A 13220-nucleotide genomic window follows, 5' to 3' on the forward strand; every position below is an offset into this window, starting at 1 on the left:
CTGGCGTATGTTTCGCGTCGATATCTATCTCCGTTCCTTAGTTATAGGGGTGCAAAGCGCTTCTTGCCATTTTGGGTCCGTAACTCGGAAACCGTTGACGCGGCAGGATTGGCACCCGAGGGACATTGATCGGTCTCGCGAAGGGCTACAACTTTGGTCCCGTACTCCATCCCCCTAGGACCCACCCTTTGGGCTCTGTATACTTGGTACAAAGGGGTGAAAATTTTTTATTACGGAAATTGAAAGTTGGTCACGCGAAACGGATTTTGGCGTTGGTCTCGCGTCGATATCTATCTCCGTTTCTTAGTTATAGGGGTGCAAAGCGCCCCTTGCCATTTTGGGTCCGTAACTCGAAAACCGTTGACGTGGCAGGATTGGCACCCGAGGAACATCGATCGGTCTCGCGAAGGGCTACAACTTTGGTCCTGTACTCCACCCCCCTAGGACCCACCCTTTGGGCCCTGTATACTTGGAGTCGGGTGTAGAAATTTACAAGTCCCAAGGGATGATACGGGACGCAAAATATCAACTAAAATTTGATCAATCGATAAAGAATTGAGAAATACGTTGATTGGACGTATAAATTTAGGACCGTAAAAAATTTTTTTTCCATGTCTTCGAAGTCAAAAATGAAAGAGAAACGAAAAATTGTCAAAACTCGGTAATGGTGCGTTCTAGCGGAAAAGTGTGCGGGATCTTTTTAGCGTATTTCGTCGAGTTCTGCAAAAAAGGTCCTATGCACTTTTGCCGTAGAATGTATCGTTTCGGAGATATAGCTCGATTATAATTTTTACTTTTGTAACCGTGGATGTTTATATTACGGATTGGGATTTACGCACACCCGTGACGCGCGACGGGGGAACGTTGGGGGAGGGGGCGAAGGGACGAAGCCCCTCCCCCCGACTCTAACAGGTGACGCGTTACAGGCGCTGGCGTGGAGGGGGGTTTCGGGGAGAAAGGCTCCGCCCTTCCCCCAGACTCTGATAAAGATACTGCAGTTTACTTAATGATAATAATTTATCTTATATCTAATAATTGTTCCGTATTATACGTCAAGTAATACTCGTCGATTCGTTAACGATACACAGGTATTCACTCCCTTAAAGTTTGATGGGGGTGAAAGGGTTAATTTTGCTTTTTAAACACGTAATACTTACTACTATATCGCTAGTCAAACCTCAACGCTGACGGAAACGTAACGGTGCAGACGTATATCAACTTCTCGTTTCCATAATTCGTTTACTTAACGCAACGCGCATGCGCTGGTATAGTACATGGAGTAAAAAGCTGCGTTTAGTATATTCATTGTATAGAAATGTAATAATTATATATAAATGTGTTATAATAAAGGCTCGAGAGAGCGGATTACGAATAAAATTAATCTTTAAGTAGCGTAAGCGAATCGACCAATCACGGTCGAGCGATGTAAGGTAACCATTTTAAAAGCACTTCGAGAACGCTTCGAGTATAGAGTTCGTCGTTCGTTGTTCGTTGCGTTATTGCGTATCGCGTTATTGCTTTCTCGCGCCTTTATCTCGTTCTCGCGCTTTTATCTCGTTCTCGCGCCTTTATCGCGTTCTCGCGCCTTTATTGCCTTTTCGCGCTTTTATCGCGTTCTCGCGCCTTTATCGCATTCTCGCGCGTTTAAAGAAAAGTGTCTTGTTGCGTTCTCGTGCCTTTATCTCGTTCTCGCGCCTTTATCGCGTTCTCGCGCCTTTATCGCCTTCTCGCGCCTTTATCGCCTTCTCGCGCCTTTATTGCCTTCTCGTGCCTTTAGCGCCTTCTCGTGCCTTTATCGCCTTCTCGTGCCGTTTAAAGAAAAGTGTCTCGTTGCATTTGTCTTCGTTTTGATGTCTGAAAATCAGGTATGTAACGAGAAATGTTTCAATATTATTACATCACGCATATTAATTCTAATTTTTTTAGCAACTCGCAGCGGCGGTATAAATGGCAAAGATTTTTTTTTCTTTGGTATATATATTTTCTAAGTTTTACTACAATTTGGAACTGCTGGTGTCCCAGACAACATCGATTACATCCTTCTCTGAAACTAACTAAGAGATATTACTCACATGTGCGTAACAGATATAGTTTCTTCGTAATTTATGAGAAAACACACACACACACACACACACATATATATATAATGATGTCGAATTTATATTTTCAGGCTTTAATAAATAGAGATGTCGTCGTAACGTTAAGTTATTGCCCATTAGTTTACAATTTGGAACTGTTGGTGTCACGAGCTGGTGATCCTAGACAACATCGATTACATCCTTCTCTGAAACTAAGAGATATTACCCACATGTGCGTAACATGTATGGTTTCTTCGTAGTTTATGAGAAAACACACACACATATATAATGATGTCGAATTTATATTTTCAGGCTTTTAATAAATAGAGATGTCATCGTAACGTTAAGTTATTGCCCACTGGCCAATTTGGAACTGCTGGTGTCACGAGCTGGTGGTCCCAAACAACATCGATTACATTCTTCTCTGAAACTAACTAAGAGATATTACCCACATGTGTGTAACAAGTATGGTTTCTTCGTAGTTTATGAGAAAACACACACACACACATATATAATGATGTCGAATTTATATTTTCAGGCTTTGATAAATAGAGATGTCATCGTAACGTTGTTATTGCCACTGGCCTACAACTTGGAACTGCTGCTGGTCTCACGAGCTGGTCCCAGACAACATCGATTACATCCTTCTCTGAAACTAACTAAGAGATATTACCCACATGTGCGTAACATGTATGGTTTTTTCGTAATAAAATTAAAAAACTTATTCAATATTATTTCAAAGACACACGAGACAACAAGACTGATTCACATTTTAATCAATTTACACAATTTTGTTTAGAATCAGATTATAATATTGTTATCATTATTACACGATATGTATTACTTTGCTACATTTATATACTGCCTGTGCAATATTTTATAATTCAGATAAAAAATGCATATTGTTTTTGTTAAATAACTAGCGAAATAAGATATAAACCTATTTTATCATACTCTATAATATTATTATTATTACGCGATATATATTATAATATTAGTTTGCTACATTTATATACTGCTTGTGCAATATTTTATAATTAAGATATCGAATGCATAATTCTAATGTTAAATAATTAGCGAAATAAGATAGAAACCCGTTCTATTGTAATATTCTATAGAAAAATTAATTATCTTAGATATTATCATTTATCCATAAAATGAGAAAATCTGTGTTTGCTCAGCAATTTTATTAAATATCATTAGTGAGAACAAAATAATTTTTAATTGTTTTTTACAAGGTCCCTTCACATTACAGAGAGAGTTGTCGCTGGCTGCGCGATACATTGCACGTTAATGTTCGTTCGGATACTGGTGGTATTATTATCGTGTATTCGATTCGTGCTCGATTCTATCGGAAGAAAATGGGTGGATTATTGATTATGCTCTTAAGAAGCATAACTTATTCCTAATCAAAACGATACAAACAAAGACACGTTTGATTCATATTTTAATCATTTTACACAATTTTGTTTACAATCAGATTATAATATTATTATTATTACACGATATATATTATGATTGTTTCTCGCAAAGTCTCTTCACTTCATCTGTAATAATTAAGCAAAGATTATTTGTGCGATTATCATGATATTAATCGTATATAATAAAACATATCGTACTCACCATCTATTTCAGTTGATTAATTGATTGATTAACTAATTAATTAGTTAATCAATTAAAGTAGGTAATTACGGAACACCCGGTTAATGCTGCCAGGCAGAGAAACATAATAGGTAGGTTAGTTATTAATATATATCACAAATTAGTTATTCTCGCATGTGCTTGTAATGTAAGCTATGAGTATATAAGGAAGAATCGAAAGAATGACATTAAGGGGCTGTGGTGGGATTTTAGTCCAGGCCCCGATGTATCCCACAATGGGTCCTTGTATCCCCACAATCATTGGATTAATGAATGGTTTGAATGCATTAGTCCAATGGTTGCGGAAACGGAAGGGTCCACATAGGGGGGATACTTTTTTGGTATCCCCCTTGGACAAGAGTGGAATTGTAAAAAATAAGCAACGTATGTTAAGGCGTATACATACTCTAGGTGTTTTTCTATTTGATTGATTAGTTAATTAATTAATTAATTAAATTAATTAATTGATTGATTAATTGAAAATAAATTAGTTTAGGTGAATGTTGGCAGGCAGAGAAACATAATAGGTAAGTTAATTATTAATATATATCAAAAATTAGTTATTCTCGCATGTGCTTTATCGTGAGGTAGGAATATATAAGGAAGAATTGGAAGAGTTATAGTAAGGGCTGTAGCGGACTGATGGCGAGACCCACGGTCTGGGTCCAGGGGTGCCCACCTCGGGAGGTTTGTCTTGCTGGCAGCAATACAGGTGTGGATTTGAAAGCACTTGTGTCGCTTGCAGTGAAGTGAAAATCCAGAAAAAAGAGGCATCAACTATATTTTGGTGCCTATATAGGATAAAAATAGTAGTAGGTTAGTTATGATTAGTTAGTTAGTAAGATAGATAGTCATAAGGTGTAATATAACATATCATTAGTTTCTGGGATGGAAAATGGATTATTTGTGCGCGCAGGCGCGACGCGCATGAGCGGCGCGGTGCGTGCGCATAATTACCAGAATCATCCAGTTTGTAATTAATATAATTACAATTATTATAATTATAAAGCAATAGTTTTAGATAAGGTAGATAGATTTAAGTAATTATTATTATTATTATTAATTAATCTTGAATAATTTTATTATAATACATGATGATGATAATGAATGAATAAATATATAATACCTGATATACCCGATTGATGTGGCTATTTTACGTGAGCCATACAGAGAGGGATACTGCGGCACACCACGGCTGTTTGGTACGTACAATTGTTAGTGCTGCGTAAATAAGCATACACATGCGGTGTCTGCGTAAAGAGGTGACTAGGATTATGCTTTCTCTGAGTGCCGTCTAATAAGGCTGTGTCTCGGTGAGGCGTTTAAAAGATTGAAGGCCGATCTATCCTTGGGCATCTATGGACAGAAAACCTGCAATACATATGTATAAATATAAATACATTACGTGCTATTATGAGTGGACATTTGCCTGCTTGCCAATAGTTGGATGAGCGATAGTAATTATATACATCCTGACACACTGATGATACTTACCTGTTAAAGTAAAATCGAACTTGACGATCATTTGAACATGGATTCCCTCGGGGGTAGAATAGGTGCGGTTGGGAGCTACTCGCCGAGATGCACGCACTCATTCAGTAGTATTAGAATTGGGAGGTTTCCCCATGCGTCGACTGATAAGGTTATGTTTTGACGGGACGCGCGGAAACGAGAGGTTATTTCACTCTCACTTTTGGATAAAGACCTGCAATAGATTGTATATTATTACGTAAAACAATGACAATTATTGCTTGTCGTAAACGTTTGGAATGAGTAATCGCGGGTATAATAACACACTGTTAATGCTCACCTGTCAATATAAACGCGAACCCGACCTTTTGAGCATGAACCACGCTCTCGGTAATGAATAGAGGCGAAACAACATTATTCGCCGAGACAATCATTGAAGTAAAAAGTATAGATAGGAAACATCCTAAGAAATTGATAGTAGTCACCGAATCTGGGAATTTTCCACTAGAATCTGGGAATTACTAAAAATTGGTTTAACAACGCCGTGAATGACATAACGGTTTTAAATGGATAAAACAGGATTTTACATCCTTTGTTATTATGAACTCGGGAATAATTTATGTATATAACAGAATAAACTGGGATACCTAGATTCTGGTGGTATCTAGTGGTTTGCAGAGTTTTTTGCGGTTTCTTTAGATATAAGTCGAATAATATAATATTAGCATTAACAAAAATCTGATGCGACTGGAGCAAAGGAACAACTGAGCTCTGAACATAATGGAGCTCACCTATGCGCTCTAATACGTCGGCCTGTTGCGCGGCCTCACCACCACGCCCCCGGGCCCGACCGAGCTCGATAAATTGTATATTCGGTCATCGCATAATGAATGAAAAAAAATAAGTGTAAGGAATTACCAACTCAGGGAAGCTCGGATCTCCCAGAGCTCGGCGCGAGGGGAGTTATGGTCCCTGATTCTCCCGCGTCGTCATCAAGCGTCGGGCCTTATATATCTAGGGATGTTTTGCGTAGCGGAAACACATCAGGATACCGACCTTCGAGAGAGATGTTATCCTCTGTGGCAATAAAAAAGACACCGCCCAAACAAGGAATCGACGCTATGGATATCTATATTAGAGCCATCGAGACAGCAGTATCCCTAGAGGATCACGTTCCCCTAGCTTATAGGGATAAAGTCCGTTCAGCAGTAAATCTTGTTACTAGCTGTATCGGAGAACTCGCCTTAACAGTTAACAAGCTGGAATATGCTCGGAGCTATATACTAGCAAAACTGAATGGCCAGGACGAACAGATTTGCGCTCTACGGTCGGAGATAGAGACTCTGGGTTCTCAATTAAGGACTCAGAAGAATATAGATGAGAATCTTCTTAATAACAATGAAAACCCAGCAGTAAGACCTGCCAGCGTTTTACGAGGGGATTCTGACGATACCTGGGATCCGGATACTAATTTAACGATGAAAGAACAAGCCGAAGGACTAAGTGCACCGACCATGGAAGTGGACTGGTTGCAGAAACAAACAGAAAGGCTCGAAGATAAGATCATGGAAAAGTCTGTGGAGCTGTTGGAGTTGGACGTTGCGACTGAAGCAGCCCTCATAAATCTGATGCCGTTTGGAAACACTAGTGATGGTGAGGGAAATAATGATCGGGCAGGACAAGCTCGTAGGTGCGGTGAAACCAGTCGTTCTAGGGGAAAGCCACCCCGAATAATAAACCAAACACAATTGGAAACAAACATAAACATGAGCACGGAAAATAAAGATACCGTACCGTCACAGGGGTTTCGGAGTCCCAGTGGCAGGCCTGTGAGTTCTATGGTCCCTGGAACTCACCGGTCTCCATCAAGCGCAGGGCCTTTTCCTTCGTTGACGACGGGCGAGGAGAATAAAGAAGTTACCGCCGCAGAAACACTGATTCTCATTGGCCGGGAGGAAGACTCAAGAGACCCCTTGGAGGCTGCATTCGTAGACTGCTTTACCTCTCCGATAGGAGGAGGAGAATTTCAACAACCTGGAACAGTCGGAGAGGGTATCGTGGGGACTCCACTAACTAGGGGTACAACGTTAGCGGTAACTGAGACTAAGGCCAAAAAAAGGCCCTTATCTCTCCGGATACAATAACGCCAAGTGAGGAAGAACGGGAAGGTGAAGTAGGCTCAAGGGAAACATCACCCGCAACTTCTAAAAAAGTAAGAAATCCTAGGAAAAAGAGACCGTTGATAGATGTCGCTGAAAAATTATCTTTAAATCGGCTGTCCACGGACACCGATAGAAGCTCCGAGTTGGACTCCACAAGCAAAGAAGCAAAGAAGAAAGCTCCCAAAAAGAGTCTCAAAGCTAAAAGCAGGATTGAAGAGATCCTGATTTTCTCGGAGGACGAAGAAGCTGGATTGGACTTTGCGCCACAGGACCTGAGAATAATGGGGGCGGTAGGCGTTGGCTCCTTAGGACTGGACTGCATTGCGAATGTGGAACGCATGCGCGCGAAAAGCAAAAATTTGCAGGGAGGAATCAGCGGTAAAATGAGGAAAGACCTCGAAAAGGCCAAAGAGACTATCAACACCTTGATATTTAAGGCGGAAGCAACAGGGGACCCGTCCCATCTTAAGCTCAGAAATAAAGAACTAGCCGCACAAGTGGAGAAGCTCAAAAGAGAAGAAATTTTGAGAAAAAAAGAGATGGAGGAAATGAGAAGCCTCATTCAGGAACTCAGGAAGGAAGTACTCAAATTGAAGGACAAGTTAGATGAAGCAGAGGAAGACAGAAGAAAAGCTAGGGCAAGCCAAAGGATCGCAGAATGGAAAATGAAAAAAGGAGGACAGAAATTAGGAGACGAACTGGACATAAATACTTACCAAGAAGAAGTATACTTATCTCCCACTAGAAACAGGCTGATTGGTGACCACACAGCTGAACATCAACACGAGGAAATTGGATAGCCTGGACACGCACAAACTCTGGAACCTGAAAAAGAAAAAGAGAAAGGTAAAGAACAAAACACAGTTGTGGATACACGTAAACAGACTAAGGACTGGATCAGGAAAAGAGCCGAGATTAGGAAGAAGGGAAAGACCGAAGACAGTGAGACGGGAAGTGAGGTGCAAAGAGGTAAAGAAAGACCCTTGCCCCAGCGCACCCTTAGAGTGAGACCTAGAATCACTTCGAACATTCAGGTAGTTCCCCCAAAAACTGGTCAGGAAGCTAGGAATAGGAACAGAAACATGGACAAGAATACATCAGAGAGAGAGGGCGATGGAGGAGACAGCACAAGGGATGAATGGAAAGAATTTGCCAGGAGAAACAAAGGGAGGAACTTTGGAGGGAAAAAGGAACAAGAGAGAAACCCGTCCCAAAAGGTAGTCACCGGTAACGCGAGCGGCTTGAGACCTGCGAAAACAACCCGTAGACCTCCCAAGACCGCTGCGGTTATGATCACCAAATGGGACAATGATCTTTCATATGCAGGAGTACTTAAAAAAGCGCGCGAGGCTATTTCACTTAATGACAAGTCAAAAATTAGGAAAGCGGCAAACGGGGGCATGATCATAGAGATCCTAGGCCCCAATGGATCTGATAGGGCCAATGCTCTCGCCGAAAAACTACGGAATGTTCTGCAAGATCAGGCAAAGGTAGCCAGACCCATAGTAAAGGGTGAAATTCGACTAGTCGGATTGGACGACTCTGTCTCAGAAAACGAGGTCGCTTGCGTCGTAGCCCAATACGGTGGATGCAAAGAGAAGGAAATCAAGGTAGGAACAATTCGCTCCATGAACAACGGTTTATTTACTGTCTGGGCGCAATGCCCGTTAAGTGCGGCAATCAAGACAGCTAACAGTAAGAAAGTTAGAATAGGATGGACAATAGCTAGGGTGGACCTGCTGGATGCCAGGCCAGTCCAATGCTTTAAGTGTTGGAGGTTTGGTCATGTTAGACTCACATGCACAGCTGAGGAGGACTACAGCAGATTGTGCTTTAAGTGCGGTGGGCCGGGTCATGCGGCCAGAGACTGCAACCTCCCGTCATCTTGCAAGATCTGCCTATCGAAGGGTAAAAACCCTAATCATAGAATAGGATCAAATCTCTGCGCTGCGGAACATAGAACTGTCAAGAGTAGGGCAAGTTTTAGAACGACTGGTCTGAACAGATTTGGAAGAACCGGCGAGGCACCGAATCCCTCTCAAGGGGCGACGCAAATGGACGTAGATGTTGACATATTGCAAGCGAATGTCAATCGTAGCAGGCCCTCCCTAGACTTACTAGTCCATTAGGCTAGGGAGTTTGGGGTTGGCCTGCTGCTAGTTTCGGAACCGAACTACGTTCCGGACACGGAGAACTGGTTCGCGAGTAGAGATGGAAGTGCAGCCATCTTTGTAGACCCCGGCATAGTGAGGATGAGGTGCCAACTTGCTGGAATAGGAGCTAATTACGTCGCGATAGATTGTGGCCCGTATAAGATCGTTTCGACATACATTCCTCCTAGGTATGGTCAACGGGAGTATAATAACACACTGGATGATTTGTCAGGGGTGTTGTCATCTAGACTGGACAATATCATCATCGGAGGCGATTTTAACGCCAAAGCCAGCCTCTGGGGGGCTAACTCTACGGATAGTAAGGGAAATCTGCTTGCTAGGTGGTCAGCAGAGAGGGATCTGCGGATAGCAAATGTTGGTAACAATCCAACTTGTATTCGTCAACAAGGAAGCTCTATAGTTGACTTGACCTGGGTATCCCCGGATATACTAGCAAAGATCAGAGACTGGCGAGTTCGGGATGACCTAGAATCTCTCTCTGACCACCAATATATCTCCTACTCAGTGCACACAGATTGACCAAGCGCGCCGTTAAATCGTACGACATCAAGGAAGTGGAATATAAAAAGGTTCGACAAGGACCTTTTCCTGGCAGTCTTGACTTGGAGAGGACATGGGCCTAGAGCCGAAGACCGTCAAAATGTTCAGCGGATGACTAACAGGTTGGATCGAGTAATGGAGGAAGCCTGCGATGCTGCGGCCTCAAGAATCGGACCTAGGAAACCCAGACGCCACGCATACTGGTGGCAGGACTCAGCGGCAATTCTTCGCCAAAGGTGTATCCATGCGAGGCGCCTCTGGCAGAGGGCCAAGAAGAGGAAGAAGCGCCCTCAGGAAGTCATAGATGAGTTGGGCGCTGATTTTAAGCGCAAACGTAAAGACCTGCGCATAGAGATAAACAGACTGAAATCCGCGGCGTGGCAGGAGCTCATTGACTCGATTAATGGCGATCCCTGGGGGCTTCCCTATAGGATAGTTCTTAGGAAACTTAGATCAGCGACTTCTGGTATGACGGAGCTTTTAGATTCGGAAACTCTGTCAGAATTGCTAGATTCCCTATTTCCTAGGAATAATTTATTAGACCCAATTGGGGATTGGGCAGGTTTTGAATGGGTAGAAGAATGGGCCATTTGCGGCTCTAAAGTTCTAAACGCGATCAAAAAAGTGTCGACTTCTACAACTAAGGCCCCTGGCGCTGATGGCCTTCGTTTGGTCACGTAAAAATGTGTAACAGAGGAAATACTTGACTGGGTAGAACACCTGTTCAACACCTGCCTAATTCAGGGTGAATTCCCCAAAGCCTGGAAGCGAGCAAATTTAGTTCTCATACCCAAGGGGGGCAAATCAAACATCGTCGAAACGGGCCTCCCCAGGGTTAGACCTATTTGTCTAATAGATGAGATCGGTAAAGCCTTTGAGCGCATCCTGGCGGGCAGGATCATCCAGTGGCAGGCGGAGCACGAGAGGTCCGGGCTCTCGGACAACCAATTTGGTTTCCGAAAGAGACGGTCCACTTGTGACGCCCTTCTTATGGTGAAGGATATCACTTCCTCCTGTGTCAGGGAGGGAGGTTTTGCGATCGTGGTCTCTCTAGACATTCGTAATGCCTTCAATAGCATACTGGAGGATCATTCGCAGAGCCTTGAGGCACAAAGGCTATCCGACGTACATACAGAGGATCATGGATTCTTACCTATCTGAAAGAACTATCCATTACATCGGGATTGACGGGAAACGTCTCGTGAGAGACATGGAAGCTGGAGTGCCTCAGGGCTCTGTATTAGGTCCAATTCTTTGGAACATCGCGTTTGATGATGTTATTGAGCTCGCAGATGGGGAGGAGGATTGTGAGATTCTGTGTTATGCGGATGACACGCTTATTATTGTCTCTGGTACCCATATCGGAAATGTATGTTTGAGAGCCAGTGTATTTGCCACTAGAGTAATCAACCGTATTATTAGTTTAGGGCTAACGGTGGCTAGAGGAAAAACGGAGGCTATTCTATTTCATAAAGAAGGTATAGAAGAACTACCGGAATCTATTATGATAGGAGATGCTTTGATCAATTTCTCACCTAGCATTAAATATCTAGGAGTTTTCATAGATGTGAACTGGTTGTTCAATGACCATTTTAGGTATATTGCTGAGAAGGCAACTCGGGTAACTCGAGCTCTCAATCGGCTAATGCCGAATCTCAGAGGTCCTGATGAAAAGCGCCGTAGATTATTCGCCAATGTAGTCATGTCGGTTGTGCTATACGGAGCTCCGGTGTGGGGAAGTGCGCTGATTTCCAGCAAACTATCACCCATGCTGGTTGGTTTAGAGCGCACAGTAGCGCAGCGTGTCATTTCCGCATATCGGACGGTTTCGAGCAACGCAGCCTTCTTATTGGCTCGTCTGCCGCCTTTACGCCTTTTGGCGTTGATGCGGAAACGCATTTACGAACGCACTAGGGAATCTAGGGATAATGGGGATTTTTCTAAAAAATCAGAAATGAGATTAAAGAGGAGGAGCATCTAAGTATGCTGAACGAATGGCGAACTCAGCTGGAAAAGCCGAACACACCTGGGGAGTTCACGAAAATGGCCATAGTCCCTAGGATGGAAGCGTGGATGTCTCGCGAGGCTGGCGGAATGACTTTTCACGTGACACAAATGTTTACTGGACACGGTTGCTTTTCGAAGTATCTCTACAGAATCGGTAGGAGGGATGATTCAAGTTGCAATTTCTGTGGCGAAGAAGACGATGTTTACCACACAATCAGGGATTGCCCGAACTGGGACACGGACAGAATCAGGCTCAAATGGAAGTTTAATTTAAATAGGGACTTCACGCTTGGCGACATTGTTGAAGCCATTGTGGGGTCAAAAGAGCTTTGGGTGGCTTTCTCGGCATTTGCCGAAAAAGTAATGAGAGAGAAGGAGGAGGAAGAGAGACGTCGAGAACGACTAGGACGCGCTCACCTTCCACCTCTCAGAGATGACGAGTCGGACTAGGACAAGTAGAAGTTTTCCTCTTCGACTCGTGACACGCACTACATTTTATCAGTTTCCCTCATTCATTCATTCATTCATTCATTCACCTATCATTCGCTCATTAATTCACTTGCTCATCCATTCATTCAGTCACTGTTTCCATGTATGTAAGTTCTGTGTAGACGGGAGGTGAAGGGTCAGTGTGAACGTAACTAAACGGGGAGATGTTAGTCGGGTCGCATTAGATCGTTCTATTGCTAGCTGATTGTCGTCCGAGGCAACAAGTCCTCTTTTTCAGCCTTTGGAGTTCCGTTTCATCGTCATGCGATGAAAAGGGGATCTTCAAAATAGCATGGTGGGATGGGAGTGGGTAGGGGGGGGGTACTTTGGGGAGAGGGACACTGGGGACATTAACACAGTTCGTTGTCGTCTAGGGTTACGGGGTTCCAGCTTTTTTGCATTTTTTTTATTACGGAATTCGAAAATTGGTCACGCGAAACGGATTCTGGCGTTGGTCTCGCGTCGATATCTATCTCCGTTCCTTAGTTATAGGGGTGCAAAGCGCCCCTTCCTATTTTTGGTCCGTAACTCGGAAACCGTTAACGGGGGAGGGTTGTCTCCCGAGGGACATCGATCGGTCTCGCGAAGGGCTACAATTTCGGTCCCATACTCTACCCCCTAGGATCCACCCTTCGGGCCCTGTATACTTGGTCCAAAAG

The 13220-nt window shown here is 43.2% G+C and overlaps 1 protein-coding gene across 1 annotated transcript; it reads left to right on the forward strand.

Annotated features, from left to right (window-relative positions):
• The first annotated feature begins 12048 nt into the window (after positions 1-12048).
• LOC115235261 lies at positions 12049-12522 on the forward strand. The gene has a single exon (XM_029806922.1). The coding sequence runs from the start codon at positions 12049-12051 to the stop codon at positions 12520-12522; it is 474 nt and encodes a 157-aa protein (XP_029662782.1).
• The last annotated feature ends 698 nt before the right edge of the window (positions 12523-13220 follow it).

This window comes from Formica exsecta, unplaced genomic scaffold, assembly GCF_003651465.1.
Source record: "Formica exsecta isolate Colony F162 unplaced genomic scaffold, ASM365146v1 scaffold2142, whole genome shotgun sequence".
NCBI classification, from domain to species: Eukaryota; Metazoa; Arthropoda; class Insecta; order Hymenoptera; family Formicidae; genus Formica; species Formica exsecta.

Excerpts from the sequence above, each read along its gene's own strand:
- LOC115235261 (XM_029806922.1), top strand. The coding sequence starts at position 12,049 with ATGCTGAACGAATGGCGAACTCAGCTGGAAAAGCCGAACACACCTGGG.